Genomic DNA, 22,066 nt, shown 5'->3' with positions numbered 1-22,066 from the left:
CGTTTCAATTGGTTATAGGAACTGAATAGACAAAATTATTGAAGAAAAGTATCAGCTTCAACCCAGGCTTCGATCGAAATCGTTCTCGCGGTTCGATAGGATAATCGATCGAAAATTTGCTCACCATCCGTTCCTTCGTTTATTTGTATAATTTATATTGTTGCAAACACGAGAGCAAATGTACCGTTGATTTTCTACGAGTACCGTGGCCTTGAGCAAGGCCGTGGCATTGAAATCCAAGCGGCGCTTTAATTTATACCGGTCGTTGAACCCTCGACTCGCTTATACCACTACTTCACCGACTGAGCAGCTGCATAATGTGCTCTAGCTGCGTCTACAGGCTGTCTCAAAAACCACAAATTCAAAGAATCATTCAAAAAGTCCTGTACCATCTTGTATAAATGAAGAAGAAGAACCCATAAGTGGAACAATAATTTCTGTTTAATCGCGAATGATAGGTTCGTCAATAAATAATTGCGCAAATTATCTACCTTTTCGATCAACTTTTAATACAGTCACAAATTTCTTTCCCTAATGAGGCTAACCGGGGTGAACCTATGTATTTCGTGCTTTCCTCTTTAACGTAGACGCTTTAATAGCAATTCATTATTCAAGTAACCGAGCAAAGAACGAGAGGATTAAAGCAGTTCATTTTTGAAAATTCTGTTTAAATTCATAGGTGAAAATAAATGTTGAACTCGTCCTAGACGAGTGGAAGCGACAGTCGCGACGCGTCGCTAATTTCCTGTTTTTCCGAGGACCTTAATAAAGGACCCACCCCCGCCGGGACGAGCATTGTTTTTCCGCTAATCGATGACCACGCCGAAAGCTCTCCGGCGTTAAAATCGTTAAAATCGCGCAATAAACGTCTGCCGCGTAGAGTGACCGGTTATTGGGAGCTGGAATCACGCGTATATGCAAGTTGATATTTATTCCAAGACAGATTCAGCCGGTCAGGCCAGGCCAGTATAAAAGCCATCTGCCGTGGCGACCGCGATTTATTTCCCTCTTTTTTTATCGGATATAACATCGATACCGGTCGTGTTCGTTTTCCAGGCAAATCAATCGTTATAATCTACACTTAAATAAGTAACCTAATTAAGAATCCAAGAAAAATTTTCAGAAAAAGCTCTTCGAGATGTAGAATTTGAACTCGAAACAGAAAGCAGCGAGCAAGCTGAATCCGTCGGATAACGAGATTGCACGGTACGATGGTGGTGGGTCTTCAATCGACGACCACCCTCGACGAACAACAAATCTCTGTTGTATGAGCGAAATCAGCGAGCGAGCGAACAGGGAAGAGAAACTAAACAAGCTATGCAGGAGAGAACACGGTGCAGATCGTAGGAGCGTCGTCACGGAGAATGTGTTCGGTCCGTGAGCCAGGAAAATGGCCGTGTTATTAAATCGATCGCCGTTCTGGCCAGTGGGGGTTGGAGCTAGGCCAGAGAGGGTTTCCCACCGAGGCAGAGGGAGAGAGACGCGTATATAACCCATGGCACGGGGGGATGATGAGAACGCGACGGAAAGGGGCCGGGAATTACGAATGGCTCTTGCTTTAGCTCGCCACGACGGAAATCGGGATTGTCCCTGATTTCGCTCCTTTTAATGTATAATGCCTTTCGTACGATTCCTCTGTGCGAGCAAACGTAACGCTGATTTCAATGAAACGGTACTTATTAATTGATGACGTTCGATGCGACGATCCTCGTGTCGTATTTCGCGTTCGATTCTTACCCTCTCGTTAGTGTAGCTAATTAAACGTTACCTTGAAGTTTCGCTAAATTCTACGATAGTCTGCGAAAGTAACAAGGGAGAAACTATTGCGGAACAGGGTAACGTAACTTCCAGCTGCTATTTTAGGGATATACGACCGGGAATCTTTCATTTTTTTTCTTCTTATTCTCTTTATCTCTCTCGCAGTCTCGACGAGAGGAACGTGCCGAGAAGAAAATAGCTCGGACCAACGGCGTGGCACGAAACGACGCGAATCTTACGGCTTGGAAAGGCGACGGAATGAAAGATCCAAGATTTAACACGACCGTATATTCGTTTATCGTATTCAACGCGTGATACAAATAAAACTGTTGAACCTTTATATCACCTTGACCATCGGGCCTTGAAATGATTGCATTAAAAAAGCTTCTGCTAAGATCGTATCGTCATTTGAATCATTTTAAATACATATCTTGATAACTAACAGACTGTCTCATCGTTGCTGAGAATCATTCGAAGACACGTATAGGCGAAACGTGTATCGACAAGATCCCACCCGTTTGCCTGCAACCCCTCCGTACGTTTCGCACCTTAACGTCGACGTTTCCGCTTATAACCGGCCAATCGTGATTCAGCCTTGCCTCGTGGAGACTGGAGAGCGTACGTGTGTATCCTGTCCCTCGAGGAAGAGGATCGATCGAGGGATCGGAATGCCTCGAGGGTTGGCGCGCGCGCGACCGTCGCCGCCGCGATGCGATGGCTGGCTCGCCTCCAAATCGCTTTAATTTCGTTTACGCGACGACCAAAGCACCGAGAAGAGACCCGGTCTACTCGAACCTTCTTCCCTCTCTGGCTGGTTACTTCGGTTTCCCTCTAACCGCCGCGAAATCGTCGCCGAACGCATATAAGAACCGGATATCGAGCCGAAGAGGGAGGGATCGGTGTCTAAAACCCCGGTCTTCTTCGGTGCTAATTAATTTCTCGTTAACGAAGCGACGTCGCGCGGACGACAAGCTCCGTTCTTTCGACGTAATCGAGCCAAGACGTCGGCTAAGTTCGTTATAAACATAGGATCAGCTTGACGAAGTAATAAAGGGCTGGTCGCTCGTGGTAATTGTGGATTCATCCAGCGGCTACGGGAGACCGTGAATTATGTTTAACGTGGCTAATGGTGAAACTGTTCGTGTACACATAGTGTGCAGCTATACGACCGACGGATGCGTGGCGATAATTGTACAGGGGGTTCGTTTGCGCGAGGGAAGATCAAAGGATAGATAGTCGATGGAAAGCGTGGATTAATCTAGTCCAGTTAGGAAATCTAACGAATTTTCATTTTATGTCAACTAAGGGAAGAAGCTATTCCTGGTATGACCAAGATCCTGAAGTATCGAGGGAAAGCCGAGTTAACGTTTCCGAAGTCACAGGCTGCATTATGCAGCTCGCATCCGAGGCAGACCATCGCGAATCGCTCTTACCTACGTAATCTCCCCACGAAGAGAAACTTCCGGCGGATTACCGCGCTCCATAATTCAACGGTTCAATGTTTAAAAGGGCTGCAAGCTTGCCCGCATCCAGCCCAGATTCGATTGATATTTTGTTTTTTGCACACCGCTATTTATGCACCGGGAGGACGGTGCAACGTTTATCCTGAATTAATGTGATTCTTTCAAATGACGTATTACTGTACTGCTATTAATTCTGTTCACTTTTTAGAAATAAAACGTACATTCCAACAACGTTTCAAATTTCTTTCACTTTAGTAATACAAAGAGCGGGATGACAAAAAATAGTTTCTAACTTATCCTTTCTTTCGTTATTACCGTACCAAGTGTCTTTTTCTTATCGAACATCTTTCGAATGGCTGTTATATCGAATTCGTGGCACGCCTAACGCATTTATCAAGCCGCACACGTTACATGGCTGGAACCGAGGGAGAAAGGATCTTGGTAAGTGGAATGAGGGGTTGAAATTTCGCGAGAACGGAGGGAGAAGGGCGTAGAGAAATAAAAAGGTGAGAAATGGCGAGGGCGCTTAAGAAAATGAGGCCGAGTCGACAATTGGAGGATTCGAAAAACGAGGAGAAAATTATAATAGGGTCAAAAGTGAAAGATTCAGAAAATTGAAAAAGGAAAAATCAAAGAGAAAATAGGAACGTTCAAATTTTCATCGCAGTTCACCGTGGTGGATAATAAAGGATAATTAAAGGCTGAAGTGAGAGAAGGGAGAAAATGAGAGAGCGAAAAAGGGGACAGGCGAACGAAAGTGAAACGAAAGGGAAGGTGTGTGAAAAATTGTAAAAACTAGGAGAAGAGGGATGAAAGAAAAGGAAAAAAGGCACGATGGTAAAAACATGTCGACGTGGGAGAAACAGGCAAAAAACATGGCCCCGGGAATATGAATTTCCATTGAAGAGAACTAAAGAAGAAATTAACGAAGAAACTCTCTGCTGGTGTAAATAAAAGCATTCGAAACGCGCAACATCGGGAGAAAGGCGAATTCATATGAAACGTGAAAAACAGACGATCCGCGTGTACGTACGGACTTGCAAAACGAGGAAAAGCTCAGGGAAGAAAATTAGAGTAGCAAACGAGTATGTCGACGATGTTCGAGAGAAAACGAAGGGGAAACCGGACGAAGAGGGTAGAAGAGGAGGATGAGAGCGAGCAGTTACTCGCACGAAAGTGACGGCCACGCGTGGGTCGCCATTTACTCACACTTCTACATAAAAGATCGTGTCGAGCGTCTACGGAAATTTCTACAACTGTGCAATCAAAAATACTTCATTTTAATTTTGTTATTACGAATTTCATTAAAAATTATTATATCAAAATTATTGCTACACTGACCTTTACTACTATCGTCTATTCTCTTTTACAATACACTTTACAGTTGATCATTTTTAAGAGTACACACACTGTTCGTGACTCGGCGTATACGAGCGTGTCCCTTGTGAACGCTGACCAAATGTCACGCTCGATTCGGTCTGCTTACGCGTACGCTCTCGCCCACGCTCGACTCCGGTTCAAACGGCGAAGCAGTTTCAACGATGCGTCGCCTCCGATGGAAACTTTGAGGCGATTACGAGGCTCTAGCGGGAATTGCGTGGTTCGACCGCGACCGTAAAACGCGATACAACGTTCAGGAAACGTTGGAAACACGATAGAGCTTCCCGAGTCGAGGAGAGAATTTTTCAACTCCGTTCACGGTCGTCGGTGAAATAAAATTCAACATCTGCTATTCAGACGCTAAATTTCATTCGAACATTCTAATTATTTCGTAAATAAATTCGAGAAACACTGAAGAATTGTCAAGAAAAATTTGTTTCCAAGTTGACGTTTCATCCACTTTCTCGAGCGCGTTCTTTCACCATAACGCATAACGATGTTGTTGCAAAAGGAAACGGAAGTAAAGACGGAAGAAACTACCCGACAACACTTTCAAACAAAAACTCGGTGCACTGGAGAAGACGAAGTTTTCGTCGTGGAATTAGAAATCGAAAAGAAGTAAAAAGAAAAATTGTCTGTTTGTCTTGAAAAATTATATCGAATGCTTCCTTAAGATTTCATCGACGGGTTTCTCGGAAAACGCAACGAGATACGCAGGCTGAGCGCGCGTTGTTCTGTCAGGCATGGGTAATGACGATGACACAGATGACGTTGACGAGGGAAAAGAAGCTGGGGAGCTTCAAACGAAAGCTGCGAACCTCGTCGTCCCACGCGTCGTTCGCGGGAAATAGAAGCGCCACTTCGCTGGGAGAGTCCAACGCACAACGCGACGTTATAAACGAGATCCGGAGAGGCTGGATGTTTTTTTTTATTTTCTTTCTTTCATCGTTGAGACGTTTCTCGATTTTGCTCGAGAAAATAATCTCTGTTCACAGTTCGGACAATGATGAAAAGAAAATAAACAGGTTTAACAAATAATGTACTCGTTATTCTAATTTGAAAGCGTCAAGTATCTACCTGAATCAGCTTAATTTTGAAATGAAATCAATTCTATACGATAACTCGCGAGTTCGCCGAAAAATCCGGGAGAGAAGGAAAGAAAATCGTAGAACAAACGATAGAAAAGTGATGCTGTATCGGTGGAAGAAGGTAGCTTTGGTGTCGGGGCCACGGTGCTCACCCCTGCGGGGTAGTTTCAAACGAAAACTCTGCCTCGTCCAACGAGTTTGTATCGAGCGTAGGAGGCAAAAGCGCGAGAGGCTGTTTCTCTCCGACAAAGTGAAACAGAGATAAAAGGAGGAACAAAGAGGAGGGTAGAAAATGGTGAACAGAGAAACGGGACAGGGAGTTAGTCAGGAACGAGGCAAACGAGCGAAACGGAGAGACAGAAAGGAAGATGAACGTAGCGGCGAAGGATAGAGGAAAAGAGAAGGAAAGAGGATTCTCTTGGTGGCATAGCACGATGCTGGCGCGTTCGTTGCTGGTGCTGCTTGCTGCAGAACGAGCCTGGGACGAGGGACTCGTTGAAGGAAGGGGAAACTGCCGCAGACCGAGGCCATGGTAGGCGAGGTGAGGTGGCAATCAATAAATATACAGAACCAGCGGAGAGCGAGAGAAAGAGAAAGAGAGGGAGAGAGGGAGAGAAAGACAGGATAGATCGTGGCAGAGGAGCTGCAGCGAGAGAAAGAGAAAAAGAGATACCGAAAAGGGGATGATGCCGAGAGGGATGGTCGGAGAAAACGTTTCGTCGTGTCTGTCCGTTCTTGCGTCCCCAAAGCGCCACGAATTTAACCCGACTCTTCGAGCCAGACAGAGAAAGAACACTCTGGAGAGGCTTCGCTTGAAAAGACAGAACAGAGATACGACCAGTTCTGGAAGAGAGGCAGAGAGAACGCGAGAGGTCAGAGGTGAGGCAACGAAATAAACGAAATCCCATTCAGAACGATGGAAGAGTCCGAGAAGACAACCTTTCTGGGCCGAAGAGACGAGCCAACCCCTGACTACGATGTTCTCGTTTCCATTCGAACGGATGCCAGGATATCTGTGCTTCTCTACGATCTTCGGCTACTTTTTTTCCCCGGAGCTATAATTGGAGAAAGATCGGTTCGAATCCTTGCTTTATTATTACTCGAGATTCATGGTCGATGATCGAGGAAGAAGGAAATACTGGTATCGGGAAAGGAGGAGAGTAATTCGAACGTCTATGCTGATTCAGTAATTAACGTGTCGAGTGGTGGATGTATCGGGAATGTTCCAAGATCGGTTTGATTGGTGCAATCGAAGCGTGAAAGAAAATGTAGTCAGGGTATCGATTGGCACCGTACGAAAAATCGCGGTGTCTGATTTACTTCGGGCTATAATTGGGCTCTCGACTATCGGCTAGAGAGAAGGAACTGTTTCTCAATAGTAGAAATAGAAAATAACGAGTAATCATTCGGAATGCCATTTAACCTTTACCCGGTGTCAGAGGTGCATCGAAATGCAATGCATTGCAATTGAAACGCCTGACTGAAAAACTGTTATTTTAATCGCGTCTGGTTGACATTGTCAAGTTAAATACCGTTAATGAAGACGACCGAGCGATATAACACCGCCAACTTTAATTAGTTAATAGCACCGCGATGAATCTAGAAACTTAACGTAGTCCTCGAGAAGCTGGCGGCGGTTCGCTATGAAATCGCTTAAAGTAAATACTCGAATGAAATACGGTTTAAACCGGCGTGTATCGCGGACTGTGTCGTCTGATCGTTCGAGCAACGCCCGAGAAAAAAGGAGAACAACGTCAGAAGGATCCTCGAATCGTTGTAGAAAAGGCTAACCAACTGAAGGGCTCGATTGCAAACGTGCAAGTAGTGCTAATTAAAGTAAGTGGCTGAACAGTGCACTTCGTTCTCGAGCTCCATCACTAAGAACATGTACAATATATATATATAAGTACGTTGGGCTTCGACTTCTTTGAAAAAAATAGCGTTAGAAGGAGTCTTGGGTGAACGCGAACAGGAAACGAGAGGCTTGCTGAAAGAACAGCTGCTGAATGTACAAGGTGGTTTACACGTAAACTGAGGTCAATGGTTGTTCAAGGTCTGAAACTTTGAGAAGTTTCGTTGAATTTTACTTCTGTACAACACTAAAACCTTGAAATACCTATTTACGTAATTTAAAATTGCTGAAAATTTCCACCGTGTTAAATAATTATAATTAATATCTTCGTTACCGTTGTCCATCAGCTGTATCTGTTACGCTAAAAAGTTCGTACGTTCTAGCATGCACAGTTTCATGTTGGTGTACGCAAGAGGAAGCAAAATAAGGGTAGAAAAGCAGAAAAGGGTAGAGAGCGAGAGAGAGAGTAAAAAAAGGGAAGAAAAATTGGCTTACCGCCGAACAGCGCAGTCGGATCGAGCAACGGATTGGCCTGGTCCGCCTGGAGTTTCTCGGAGGCGGAGGTGGCGCCTGGAGTCGCCGTGGCCGCTGCTTCGCCTCCTCCGCCACCTCCACCGCCCCCGCCACCTCCGCCCGATGCGGAGTTCTCCTTCTCCATGCCAGTCCCCTGAAAACGTGCATCAGCGTTTCGTTAGATCCGTTAACTTTCCATGCTGTGGATAGACGGTACAAGACGGTTCGCTACGTAAGGGACGAAGAAGAAGAACAAGGAGGGTGGTGAACATTTTTTTTTTTCGGGAAAACTGATGGTACCACGTGACAGAAGGGAGAAATCCAGAGGGAAACCGAGTAATACAGCTCTGGCTAGCGCGGACCATCTTAGGGGGTTGCGATGAACGAGGGTCGCTGATTAGGGGGTGAGTTTACAGGGCGGATATGTGTTATCAAGATTTTAAGGACGGAATCGATTTTACGGGACGCGTGGGTGGTTTCAGATGCGATTAGGGTGGGCTGCGTGCGACCAGCTGGAAATTCGGGGAAATCGGTTTGAATATTCGAACCATCTATTAGTTTTCGACACATTTCATGTCGACGGTACATGTATTTCAGATTTAATCGTACATAAAAATTGCACCTCTTTCTAGAGGGAAACAAGTTTGCAAAGAAAAGTGAATTGACAAAATTGCAACATATTACGTGAACGATTGGAAATCGTGCCACTCGCGGAGGCATCGCTGGTGTCCTCGTTTCCCGCTCGAAACATCGAGTTCTCGGAAAGAATAAGGTCGCAATATGTTGTTCGGAGAAAAAAAATACATGGCAACGCGTTTGTAGCAGGGGAAAGAAAAGCGTCGAGTCTACGTAATCGTTTGGATTCCAGTTAATTATGCTAATACCTCGACGCGGCTACGCGTCTTCTTCCTCTTTCTATTTTATACTTGATATCGAAAGAGTGAAAGAGAAGGGAGACATAAAAATCCACGGTTAATATTTCAGTCACGCGCATACGTAAGCACGTCTCGGTGTCTCGCATGTTCATTCGATGACTGTTTACCAGTCGAAGAAAGGCTTCCTCGAGCGCTTTAAATAAAGGTCGTTCTCCCCTCTCAACGTTTCCCCTCCAGCGCTTCAATCAGCTGACTGGCACACTCCCCCTACCTTCACAGCCAGCTGTTGTATAAATATAATACAACGTTGAGTCAGGTTAGGCTGGTGCTACTAGGCTAGACACCGCACAGCCACTGGCACCGTTATATTATCATATACACGCTTGCTGTACCTACTCGCTCCTCCTCCTCGGTCTTACGCTTTCATATTAATTCAGTGTTTAATCGAGATTTTTCCATTACGCGCCGTCTATTTCAAATTTTCACCCTCAGGATTTGAAGGGTTAATATTCGAGTATTTAGAAGACTATTCGATTTCCGCTCCCCGTACCTTTCAATTGCTAAAAATTCGACTCTCCGAGGGGTCCGCGATATTCCACGGATGCTCGTTCCGTGAGAGGAATAGCAAAGTCGCGGAGCGTGTACGAGCGTCGAATTCCCGGCAGCCGGGAGGAATATCGAGAAAGAGAGGGTCCGTCCAGGCGCAATGGTAGCCGCTTTTCAGCCACGCGGCTACTCCGAGGTGCTCGTAAATTGGCCAGAGGAGACGACGACGAATAAGAACGAAGAAGAGACTACGGTCTGCGAGAGAGACGGAGACAGAGGAGAAGGTTTCGAGAAGAAGAAGAGCCGACCCAGCAGCTAGGAGCATCGATTTCTCGACCGGTGTCACGCTTCTTCGAGCTGGAAATACCTGCCGTTACGAGAACACGCGAGGAAAGAGAAGAAAAATTGTTACAGAGACTTGAAATTTTTCGATTTCACATAAAATTCAACATCCACGTAGCACGCTATTAATAGTATCATTTGGAAGTAGTAAAATCAATGATAAAGAAGACAAATGTATTAACTTCTTCTGACCATCTGTTTGATAGTTAAGCAATGAATTTCTTGTACCCACGAGTAGTTAGCACAAAGCTTCTTTGTTTCAGCAATTACATAAAATGAAACTTAGAAAAAGATAAGGTGCTCTTATCAAAAGATTATATCATTTTAAATAGCATTTTTTAAAGAACAAAGCGAGGTTCGTGAAACTCTGAGGAAGAGTTAATGCCAAAATTTGTATTCAAACGGTTTGGAGAACCAACAGAATGCTCAGGCAAAAGAGGGTGGAAAGAAAAATGAAGCTTGCCACGAATGTGACTGGGCTAGCGTGCAACAATAATATGGAAATACAATAGATACAGGGCTCGTGTCTCCGTATATCTTGCTGAACACATGGCAAGAAGAGGAACGAAAAGCTGCTCTTTTCCTTTTTTACTTTTGCTACGTGAAAAGTTTATCGGTTATTGCCAAGCGAGCATAGTGACCCAGACAGGACTATGAAAGTTTTCCTGGTTCAAAGACGATACCTCGGTGCATCATAATCTTTGATCATTTTTGTTAGAGAAGATTGCAAAAAAAAATATTCTTTTCAGTTAATTTAACTAAAGTCCTCTTCTATTGTATGTAAAATTTTTTAAATAAACATTGAATCAAACAACGAACGCAAATCGTTTATTTTTATACAGTAAAATAAATATTTTGAAAGACAAACAATAATTGGGAAAAATATAGCGTGTAATGTGTTTCATTCATAGGAGAGAGAGATAAATTTCACGGGTGAGAACAATACGTATTCGTTTGTTAATGATTTTATACCCATTAAAATTTTATACCCTCGATACGCGGGCACAAAGTGAATATTATTTTACCGTTGCACCCGATAAACTCCATCCTCGGTTATTTGCATAATGATTTGTACTTTATTTGTATATATCAATCGTTTAATCAAGACCACGTTTATTTGTCGATTTCTATCCTTTGCTCGCGTCAAACCGTTTCGTGAAACGATACGTTGATATAGTAATTTCAATGAACCCTTTTATTGGAATTTTTATACTATCATTCCACAATAAAAAAACAAATAACCAATATATAACATTGTAAAATTAAACCACTGGTATAACTTTGTCAATGTTCCATCATCGATGAAACGCGACGATTCGCATTAATCACTTTCAAAAGCATCGTTCTATTTCTCGCTGATTCGCTGAAAAACGATTCAAAATTTTTCCGCGACGGAAAAAAAAATAAAACGCCACTAATAATTACCGAAAAAATCTGCGACAACGTGGACGAGAGAGGCCGACGATAGGCAAACACGATCAATCAATAGGAGTAGAACGATATTGTTTCATAGTGTCATCGATGCACACGCGACTAGAATACTCGTTCCGGCCAGGTGACGTTGACAGGTGTCAATTTAGAGGTGGCTGCTGTCAAGAAACGTTACCTTCTGCCGTCCACGTTAAATTATGACCGATCTTAGCCTGGCTAAATACAATTCCGTTAAGTATTCATACGACTGTAGTATATTCGCGGATAAAAATGAGGAACGAGATGAAACAGGAGGGTAAATCGAGTAACGGGGAAATATATCAAACGTATATACGCGTGCACAAGTATGTGTGTTGACACAATATCGTTTTCCAATAGATGACCGATTACCGTGGGGAGTCTTGAATCTTTGTTTAACTTAGAACAGATCCGTATAGTGACTTCAATTTGTCTGATAACGAAGCTACTACCGAGTACACGTAGGTAACTTGAGTCTTTAGTATTTCAAAGTTAAATTCATACACGAATTCGATCGGACTTTTTTCATAATTTCGGAATCGGAGATGGTAAACGCGGGTTGAGGGATATTTTATGACCTTATATAAGTAAAATTTAGAGAATAAATTTTCGACGTAGGAAGTTTCGTTTACTAGAAAAATGAATTTGAAAATAAACCCGGTATGTCTGACTAATATCTGATTTTACTACTTAAAATGTTTATCAAGTAGTGAAATCAGGTTATTCCATCCTCTGTGTATTTTATGAACTAAATTATAGATAAATATAAATAAACAATGAAATAAATAAAATATTACCGATGATTTTAATGTATCTATGAATGATTTTCAGTAGTATAACCCTATAAATCAATCAACAGTTCTTCGCATAGAAAAAGGACAATAGAATTGCGAGAGTCATATATCCTATGAAATGTACGATCATAAATGAGTTAATTTTGTCTGAAACATCAACGTAGAAGGAGCCTATCGTATCCATAGTCCGAATCAATTCTTGTACGCTTCCGCTTTCGCAGCCTCCGGTTCGCTGCTCTCGCATCCGCGTCAATTACAGGCGGACTTGGCCGCCGGCTTCGGGGGTTGGAGGATATACATATACGCGACGGGAACGAGGACCACGGATCTTGATGGTTTCGCTGAGCGAAGCGGAGCGGAGCGGAGCAGAGCCGACGCTTGCGTTGCGACCCACGAGGAATGGGGGAGGAAACAGAGGGACAAACGAACGGCACCGTATACGGGGTAACGTGTAGACGTCGGGGTGAAAGAGAGAGAGATAGACGAGCGGACAGAAAAACGATGGGAGAGAGGGGAAAAAGACAGGTACGCGTAGAAGGAGAAATATACAGGGTGTCCGAGTTAAACTGATAATTAAATAACTAATGAAATAAATCCAAGTATCTCTAAATTAGGTAAATTAAAGAAATCTTAATATGAATGATAATTTCCTCTGAAAATTTCCCTGTACCTATCGCTACTTTGCTATAATAATTCTACACAATTGGAGCTTCAGGTAAGGGTGATGCACCCTTAACGCAATAAGGTAATAAAGACACTAGTTTTCGCAAAAACATTCTTCCTATTTCACCGTGCAATTTTGTCGACCATCGATGGTTACGAAATAACAGAAGTGTATCAGTTTAGCAGGAGCACCCTGTACTGGGAACGAGGAGAGCAAGCAAGGCGAGATCCAACGCGGAAAAAGAGAGAACGAGAGATATGGTCGCAGGAGGTGGTGGAGGAGGAGTAGCAATCAATACAGAGCCACCAGAGCAAAACCATCCCTCGACTTCTCTCTCTCCTACGTTCTAGCACTGTCTTTCTCTATCGTTTACCTATCGTAGCATCTATCTCTGTTCGCATCCCCCAACCCCCTAACAGCCACGAATACGACGGTTATATGGATGCTATAGGACGTGGAACGTCGCTAACAGGGACTTTCGTACGCTTCCACGGTGTATGTGTTCCTCTCCTCGGTTTTGTCGAACAGTCACCTGTGTGCGGCGCGGGTTACCTGCGATTATGAACGATCGAACGACGGGCAGATCGGAAACGGTCGCTTTTCTTTTTCTTTTAAGAGCAAAGCCTGCGCCAGCCTTTGAAGTGCTGGCAGGTTTTTTGCGATTGGTAAATGCATTCACTTTGCACGATTGCATTAGCTTGTTGTACGTACCTTGATTTTAAATGGCGAAATTATATTGGAAATTGATTTTTCATTCTTTGATATAATAATTGCCTCTGTAAGTGTCGCGGTTTGAGACTCGCGGCGCGACATTTAGAGAGGGAGGTGGTAATGTCCAAATTCATTCGACAAAATCTCTTGGAATATAAAGTTTCTACTAGTCGAGGCGATAACGGAACTGTTCGAGAGCGAAATAGTCGAGAATCTAGTCGTATTGTTCGACCAATGCCGCGGTGTACCGCCGTTAATTACACGGTACAGTTCAATGCTACATAATTCAAGGGTAAAGAGAAAGGCTGTTTAGTTGGACGTTTGCGATCCATGTGAACTTGGATCCATGGGACCCAGGGACCTTGACTCCCCCATCTCGTTTAAACCTTCCATAATAAAACGTGCAACGACGTTTCGTAAAATCTCCCTCGGTAAATAAACGTCGAGCAAACAACGTGGAGAAAGTAACGTTCTTTTTTAAATGGATCCTCGAACTTGTCGCTTGAATGTAATTAAACATAACCCTTTTAACACCTTCGTTCAATTGTCGAAAAGTCACGTTAGGGAAACAGTTGTATTTTTACGAATTAACAGTCTTATTTCTTCCAAGTATCGGATTGTATCATCGGTTACCCTCGCTGTAGTGAAACGCTTTAAATGCTTAGCACGAAGGAAAAAGAGAAAACGGGATTATTTGATGAGAGGAAGAGCAAGGTACTCACGATTAATTACGAGGCCTCAGCTCATAGTAAAAGCCGGCTCCACGAGGCTCCATCACACCTGAAACAGAGAAATACGGGTCTCCGTTAATATCGTCGTCGAACAAGAACTTCTTACATCGATAACTACGCGGGCAATTAGGATGCAAACAGACCGGCCATTATGAAAATCTCACTCGTATTTGCATATTGACCGAATCGTTTGCCGCTGGTTTATTACACGTACGTTCCTGTATTTTGCAATTTATCGTTCCGAGAATCTCATTATACCGTCTTGGTTCTTAATCCTGTTGCCGCGATATTTACCATGCGATCATCACATTTTCACATTTTAATATTCTTAAGAATGTATATTATTTTTCCAATTGGATCTCCACTAAACATCTCGTCTGCGGTCCTTCAAATTCTAGTCCCGAACTTACGGCTCGTTAACAGCCTTCGAAACACGAAATCCTGCCCAAACCCCTGGCGTATCGACGCGACGATACATATTCTCTCTTTCCTTCCTTTCCTCCATCATCCACCGACGAAAGTAATACCGCAAAACGAGTAAATTGATTTCGAAGTGGAAACGAGCGAGGGTAATATTTGTCGAAGGCCAGCTATGGTCGTCGCGCAACAAACGGGAGAACGTCCGCGTATCGGCGTTCGTTAATACGAAATCAATATTACTCTATCCACGGCGTCTGTCGTCTACGTTTCAAAAAACCGTTCAAATTTTCTACCAAAAATACCGACGATTTTTTATAGATATCGTGCGATAAGAGGGAACGTTTCAGAGATATAACATATCACAATACACACAGGCTGTAATTAACACGATTAAGATAATCATTGATAAAGTTCGTATCAATTCGTCGCCGACTTTCTGGAGGAATTCTTGATATCTATAGAAAAGCATAGTGCGAGGAATGAATTGAGAAAGGAACAAATTTCTAAGACCCTATTTTGCTATTTTGGAAATTTGAAGTCTGAAAATGCAGCGTCTATGTCTCGTGTGTTTTTGAATCAAACGACAAACCGTGCGAGCGTGTCGACAAGGACAGGCAATAGCGAGGTCTGGATACGATCCAAATTTTGTCGCATTAACCAAATTAGTATACTAGAGGTTGGAGATTGGAACGCGATGTACCGTCACGTAACGAATTTACGCGAAAGGGCTCTAATTTCTCGCGCGACGACGACGACCGACAAGAAATCCCTGGGAATTTCGCAAACACACGTTCGCGATTCACGCTTCCGGAACCCTTCAACGAGGATCACGATGGATTTTGCAGCACTTCGTTGTCGGCTCGATTCGAAAGTGGCCGACACCGACGACACACTGTACATCTCCTGCCGCACACGGATACAGAGAAATTTAAATGTGAAGCGTGGTTATTAAACACCTTTACGAGCGAGTCATTTCGTGCCGTATGTGAATTACACGGAAACGAGGAAACACGAATGCCCTGATATAAATGTTGCTCCGTTAGAAATTATTCTCATTCTAATTCCTCTTGAGCTTATAATTCTACAAATTTATTTATAGTTTATTTATCCGAGTAATATATAAATAAGAAACATAAAATGAAGAAGAGAAAATGAAACAAGGCATTTGTAGGATATATTCTTGTCACACGAGTTCATATCGCGAGGATGAGCAATAGGAACTCGAGTACTCTGCTAATCAAATCACTGAACTAACTCATTTGCGTTAATTGAAACGGCGATCCGGGACACGTCGAGGCTGCGGTACGAGTTCGATCGCGTCTAGACGAGGAAAAATATCGAACCGATGCGGTTGTTTAATTAATTGGCCCCTCCTTTTGCCTCGACTTCTCGCCATTGAGAATAATCCACGCTTCGTATCGCATGGATCGAAGATTTCGACGACGAAGGTTATCAGACCGTCGTTAATTAAACGAGCCGTGCTCTTATCTTTCATAGATAACCACGTCGAAATAACTGACCTAGAGTAACGAGTTACAGATGACGAAAAACTTGTGTTCATTGAAAAGAGAAATAAAAAGGCACGATCAAGGATACATGCAAATTGATCCAAGGTTATTTTTCTATACATAGAATCTGGAAGGGTTAATTGACCCCAGTACTTTATTCCATGGAACGTGAGATAATTCGCAGAGTCATCAAAACGAGAAGAAAGTATAGGAGGGATTAATTGTTATTAGTATCAGTTATCTAGTACATTCGAGTGTTACGGTAATTTAAGGCGTTTGTTACTGTTACAGGCATTATGCATTATTCATACAATATGCAAATCCGACTCGGTTCTGCTCTAGACGAACGCGTTACGTGAAAAATACGATAATGCGTGGCCGCGGGTATACATTACCAGACAAAAGTTTTAAATCATTGTGTAAACGATGAATTAGTGTATTTTCTAAACAAAATAATTAATTTTACAAATTTTAAGATACCCTACTAGAAAGTTTTTCAATGGAAATTTAAAAATCATCAATTTTAATTAACTTAGGCAGCTTCAAGACACTCTATAGTTAATTTTCTTGGTGAAAATCTTGAATAATTCTAATGTTTCAAATCTGAGCAATCTGTCGATTATATTAACAGCGGTAAGATGTTATTATTTGCAAAAAATTGACAAAAGATTAAAGGATAACGTATGCAGAAGCAAACTTTTTGCCGGCAGTGTACACGCGTCGAGAAAAATGAACGAAAGTAGTTTGTTCTCGAACGGGATTCAAACGTGCATTTATGCAATTAGTCTTTCGAACGGCCGCTTTTTCTGCGAATGGCAATTTGGGGAGTTCAGCTAGGTGAATTGTCGCCCGGAGAATTATTCGTAAAAATATTCCTATCATCGATTTTGTCGTGGAAGTAAAATCGATGGACCATCGAAATAATATTTATATTCCAAGTAAAAAAATAGAATTTGAAAAATGAGATAGCTCAGGTCAATCAGCCAATCCGTTATAACATACGCAAACTTACTCTCCCTAAAGTTTCAACTGTAATTTCTATGCAACAAGTGTAATCAATGTTCACAGTAATTTGATGCTCTTGTAACTTTATCCAACGTCGTCCAACTCCGATGCACCGTGTACAGAGTGTTCCGATTTCGATTAATCTATTGTGGTATCAATGAAATTAGTGATACTAAACAGCGTAACTAAATTAAGGGTTAATAATTTTGTATAATAATAATTAGAATTCGTTTACAGACGATAAAATAAAAAAATTAATTCTGTAATGGTTCTTTCAAAAGGAATTGCAATACAAGGGAAAATAGAAGATAAATAAGGCTGTTGCAGGAAAGAGGAAAACAAAGATGCATAAGGGTGGGGGGAGAATGCCCCCCCGAGGGGGGGTTGGTTCAACGTTCCCGGGGAGAATGAGTGTAATGCATCGCGCGAGTGCAACGAGAGACAGAGGCTGAGTCATCAATATAACTTTACGCACGTACGTGGAGCGGCCGTCACTACTACAATTCCATTCATAAATGTAAAGGCCGACTTACGCACACCGTCGCGCACGTGTGCCTATTAAAGGACCGTATGTAAATGCGCCCGTGCACGTGTACCTGTGACCATGTACTTTCACCTAGCGGTGGGTGTTGCTAGTTTCCTTCATTTTTCGTGCAATTTTTCCATCTACAAACAAAATCGCAGGATGTAAACTGTGCTAAATCAATCCACAAATAAATCATTTAAAATTGTAATTAAATTATACCTACATTAAATGAAAAAATACCCATCTGAGCTATTCTACGATTGCATCTATTCTAAATCATCGATGCAATTCGTCTCCCATAAAAAATTTCGACACGATCCACTCCATCGAACAAAACGCAAAACAATTCAATACATTTCGCAAGCGTGTTGAGCCCATCGCTGCGGCTTATGCTACGAGGGTACACGCTGGCACACACAAAGATACGTACACGTAATCGACGAGTAGGGAAAGAGGATACGCGTGTGTTCACCTACACGTGTACGTAAATGGGAAACGCACGAATACATAGAGGTAAGAGGCAAGCAAATGGGCTCTCGTGAGCGAGAGACCGAAGAAAATACATAACCCCTCTATTTTATGTGCCTGACCATTGTGTGAGTGGAGGCACCTATACGTACGTACCGTGTGTAAATGTACGTTCGTACACGACTGCACTACAGCTACGTTATTCATCCGAACGTATGTATGAGTATATATAGGTCTGATGCGTGTACATGTGTGTTTACACACGACCTTCCCCATGTATACGAGTATCTGGGTCAGTGTCTTCCTCGAGAGTGGCTTTTCGAGCCTCGATTCGGTGTTCCCGCCTCGATTTTCCTTGATTTTGTAAACTTGTTTCTCTCTTTTTTGTTTTCGTTACCAAGGTCGGCTGTAACTGATTGCCACGTGGCATTTTTGGAATTTTGTTAAGAGATGAATGATGATCCTTTTTGTAACTGCATCTTTTAAAAGGGTGAGCAACGATTCGCCTGTCAAGAATACGATATTATCGAGGTGCTTAAGCAATCACCGTAATAAGTACGAATTAATTCGACGAGCAACACCTTCTAGCAGCAATCGGACACGTCTTGGCGTAATCGTCTCGAGTGCTCGCGATTGAGCAATGTGGGTGAAGGCTAATGGCCGACCTCAAAGTTTTAATCGACCATTTTCGCGAAACAACAACGCCTTACCTTCCTCTACCTCTCTATTCCTCCTTCTTCTTCTTCTTATTTTCCCCTCTATAGTTACGGCTCTTTGTCGGGCAACTTTGTTTCCAAGTTATGGTTAAAAAAAAAAGAGAGGAGGAACGAAATTGATGGCTGCACAGATTTTTCTGCACGGTTGAGTTCTTGCGGTAGCCTGTTCCGGTTAAGGCGCTGGACACGGAATGAATTTCATAGGAATATAAAAAGATTTTCTTTGCCAAGGACTTGAGAATCGAAAGTCGTCGACGAAGATTTAAATGGTTAATTAGGAATCATTTCAGCGAAAAATAGCGTTGTTATCTTTGAACGTATCTCATTGGAGAATAGAAGAAAAGCGATTACGAGAGAACTGCAGCTCTCATCGCGATCAAACGGTAACAGAACGGAACAGCGTCGTTGATGGATTGAATTTTGTTGGAATACGAGGCTCATGGAACGGGCAAGGATAGAGGAGAGACCAGCTGGAGAGGTATATCATCATCGGTCAGCAATTAAAAATAATTATCGGGCAGGAATCGAGCGAGCGTGGCTAAAGACGGCGAAGCCAGCGGCGCTTGAAAATTCAACGAATCGATTAAATGAAAAGAAAAAAAAGGAAAAAGAATGAACGGACCTCGAAGACTCGAAGGAAAAGCCGTGTGGGCTGCGGATTTAAAACGCGACGAGGTTTCGCACCTGTACGCACGTTCCAGTTCTCAAGAGTCACACGGCCCACATTTCGCTCGTGTCGCAGAGAACGATCGAGAGCTCCGTTTACGCTTCGCCTTTTCTCCACACCGACATTCTTTGTCTCCCCGAGGATACAATATTTATAATATGAAACTCGTGATATTTCGCTAGCAGTTAAATTATATTTTGCTCGAAAATCGTCTAAGTTCTATTCGCGAAAGGATTGAAAAGAATTCGATATCTTCCACGTTTCACAAAGGACAGAGCAACAGGGAGGAAACGAGGCGGTAGGAATCGGTCGGTCGATTAAAAGCCGGAAACTCCTCTTCCAGCGTGTCAAGATGGAACGAAACCGGCGGAAGTTACGCAGTGAAAACGGCTGGACGGTATTGCCTATAAATCAGACCGTTGTTGCCCTTCTCGGCCCCGAGACACGTCTTTCGCCATCCTTTCTCTCCCCTTTGTATATGGGTTCCCTCCCTCTCTTTTTCGCCGTAAACGCACACCGTTGTCCCACATTTTCCATCGAGAGAAAGGAGAGGATCGATCGATCGATCGATTGGTCGAAACGATTGTACACGCGCGTACTACATCGTACATTTCTAGAAAAGGCAATTCGAACCGATTCAAGCAATAATACTGCAACCGATAATCTCATTAATGGTTATTAACACTCTTATTGAGAGTATAAGTTAGTTGGTAAACGCGTGTCAAATTGTGAAAGTTTAATCGTCATTGGTTACTTTGCATTGCTAATACACATTCATTTTTCATACTACCTCTGAGTTGCTAATTGATAAATGAACGAGTTAATGAATTCAAACGAGGCAGTGTTAATGATCGTATGTTTGTTATATCATTTAGAAGTGAAATAAAGAGGTATAATTAGTATTTTTTATAACTAAAATATTGAAGCTCGTATTATGTGTCGATTGAATAAATCAATAAGTCCATTAAAATGGATCGCCGAACGTTCGGTATTATTGAAAAATCTCCATTCGTCTACAGAAGACCTGTAGGTAAAAAGAAACTTTCTTCTCATCGAAAAAGACACGATTTCACCATTTTGTTACGTCCACTATTTTATCGATGGCTGGGTCGCGAGCGATTAGAAGTCGTTCCATATACGCAGGCCTTGAACACGGGTCTCGAGTTTTCATGGATCGAGGGCTCTGGAAGCAGCCTTCTTTGTCTTCCGGCTAGGGACGGATTCCACTCGACTTCTATGTAATCGGCTGAACGTATTTCAAGCGTCGTGACGCAATCGGTTACCTGGATAGGGTAGAACGATCGAAGACGAGTCCCGAGCAGCGTTCCAGATCGCAGATACGCTTCTCCTCGAATCTCCGGCTTAGCGCGTTTCAAACGATTAAATATCGATTGCTCTCAAGTGCTGCCATTAAAATTTTTACATTTTAGGGAATTTCAAAATAAATCAGTGTTACTGTTCGAAGACTGTCGAAAAAGTGCAAAAGATTAATATACTCGAGTAACGAATGACTCCGTTCGGGACTAATGCCTGGCACGATGAAGTACAGGGTGGAAAAGGAGCTGTCGGTATTTCACAAATTAGTGTATAATTAAATTAATGACGCGTGCGGGTGAAACACGCGCAGAGTTGGAACGCGAATGCGTCGGATCGCGTCGGAGGATGCGGGTGTTATCCGATTGCTATGGATTTTCGTGACGTTCGCGAACTCCGTTGCCAGCGTATAATCCGATACGAAAAATCACGCAAATTAATAGTAATGGAGTTACGACGCTGGCTACGCGGTGCCCCGTATGCCATGGAATTAAAAACATATCGCGGCGAACGTAATTACGTCCGAGTTGACTCGCATGGTTTTATCATGAAACTAATATAACAGCAGAGAAAAAAAAAGAAACATACGGATATGAAGGATTAAAAACGTACGTACGTTTACATTCGGAAAGATTCTCGAGATAAAATGAACGAAAGGGACAACCCACATTTTCTGTTATTCCTTTTGCTACAAAGAAATTATGCAAATGTAAACTGTTAAGTTTCTCTTCAGATTTCTTTTTAAAATTTTTGGTTACATATGTAAGATATTAAGTGAAAAACTTAATGCGTTGAATTTTTCTAAAAAAAGTATTTCCGCGAGTAAAAATTAATAACGGTATTTTTAACCACCGTAACGATAAAAAATTTATTGAATCATATTTCACACGATGGAACGGTATTAAATGGCAATTGGAAACGTTTATGAGTTGATTTCTCTGCAGGCCATGATTTAATTACTTTGCCTGACGAAATTTTTCCTCTGCAAATGAAACCTGAAATTCGCGTGTACAGCAGACACGCGAGTTCGTTCGCGTCCACAGGCTGAAGTTTTGGCATTAGTTTGGCCAACTTCATATTATGTACCGTACATAGGGTAACAAGTTCGCGTGCGACGCTTAGGCAAGCCAAACAGTTCTCGAAGAAATTGTAAGAATAAAGTGTAGTTGCGGAAAGTCTACCCTTTCCATTTTCATTCACTCTCTCTTTCATCCTCGAGCCTTTGCTTTGTTTTCCTTTTTTTCTTTCTCTTTCCACGAGTTTTCTTTCGACTTCG

General features: G+C 42.6%; 1 protein-coding gene across 17 annotated transcripts in view; it reads right to left on the bottom strand.

Moving 5' to 3' along the window:
• Positions 1-22,066, bottom strand: part of LOC114880598 (bromodomain adjacent to zinc finger domain protein 2B) — a 96,156-nt gene that overhangs the window by 25,049 nt on the left and 49,041 nt on the right. For all 17 annotated transcript variants that reach the window (XM_029196767.2, XM_029196763.2, XM_029196774.2 and 14 more), the window contains 2 exons: positions 14,158-14,215; positions 8,037-8,208 (listed from right to left, as the gene is read on the bottom strand). In XM_029196767.2, the coding sequence (XP_029052600.2) occupies positions 8,037-8,199 (163 nt within the window). In that variant the 5' untranslated portion in view covers positions 8,200-8,208; positions 14,158-14,215. The remainder of the gene's footprint in view (positions 1-8,036; positions 8,209-14,157; positions 14,216-22,066) is intronic.

The sequence above is a fragment of the Osmia bicornis genome, chromosome 13 (genome assembly GCF_907164935.1).
Source record: "Osmia bicornis bicornis chromosome 13, iOsmBic2.1, whole genome shotgun sequence".
Taxonomy (NCBI): Eukaryota; Metazoa; Arthropoda; class Insecta; order Hymenoptera; family Megachilidae; genus Osmia; species Osmia bicornis.
The sequence above is the reverse complement of the archived record's forward strand: the minus strand, read 5'-3'. Positions and strand labels throughout refer to the sequence as shown.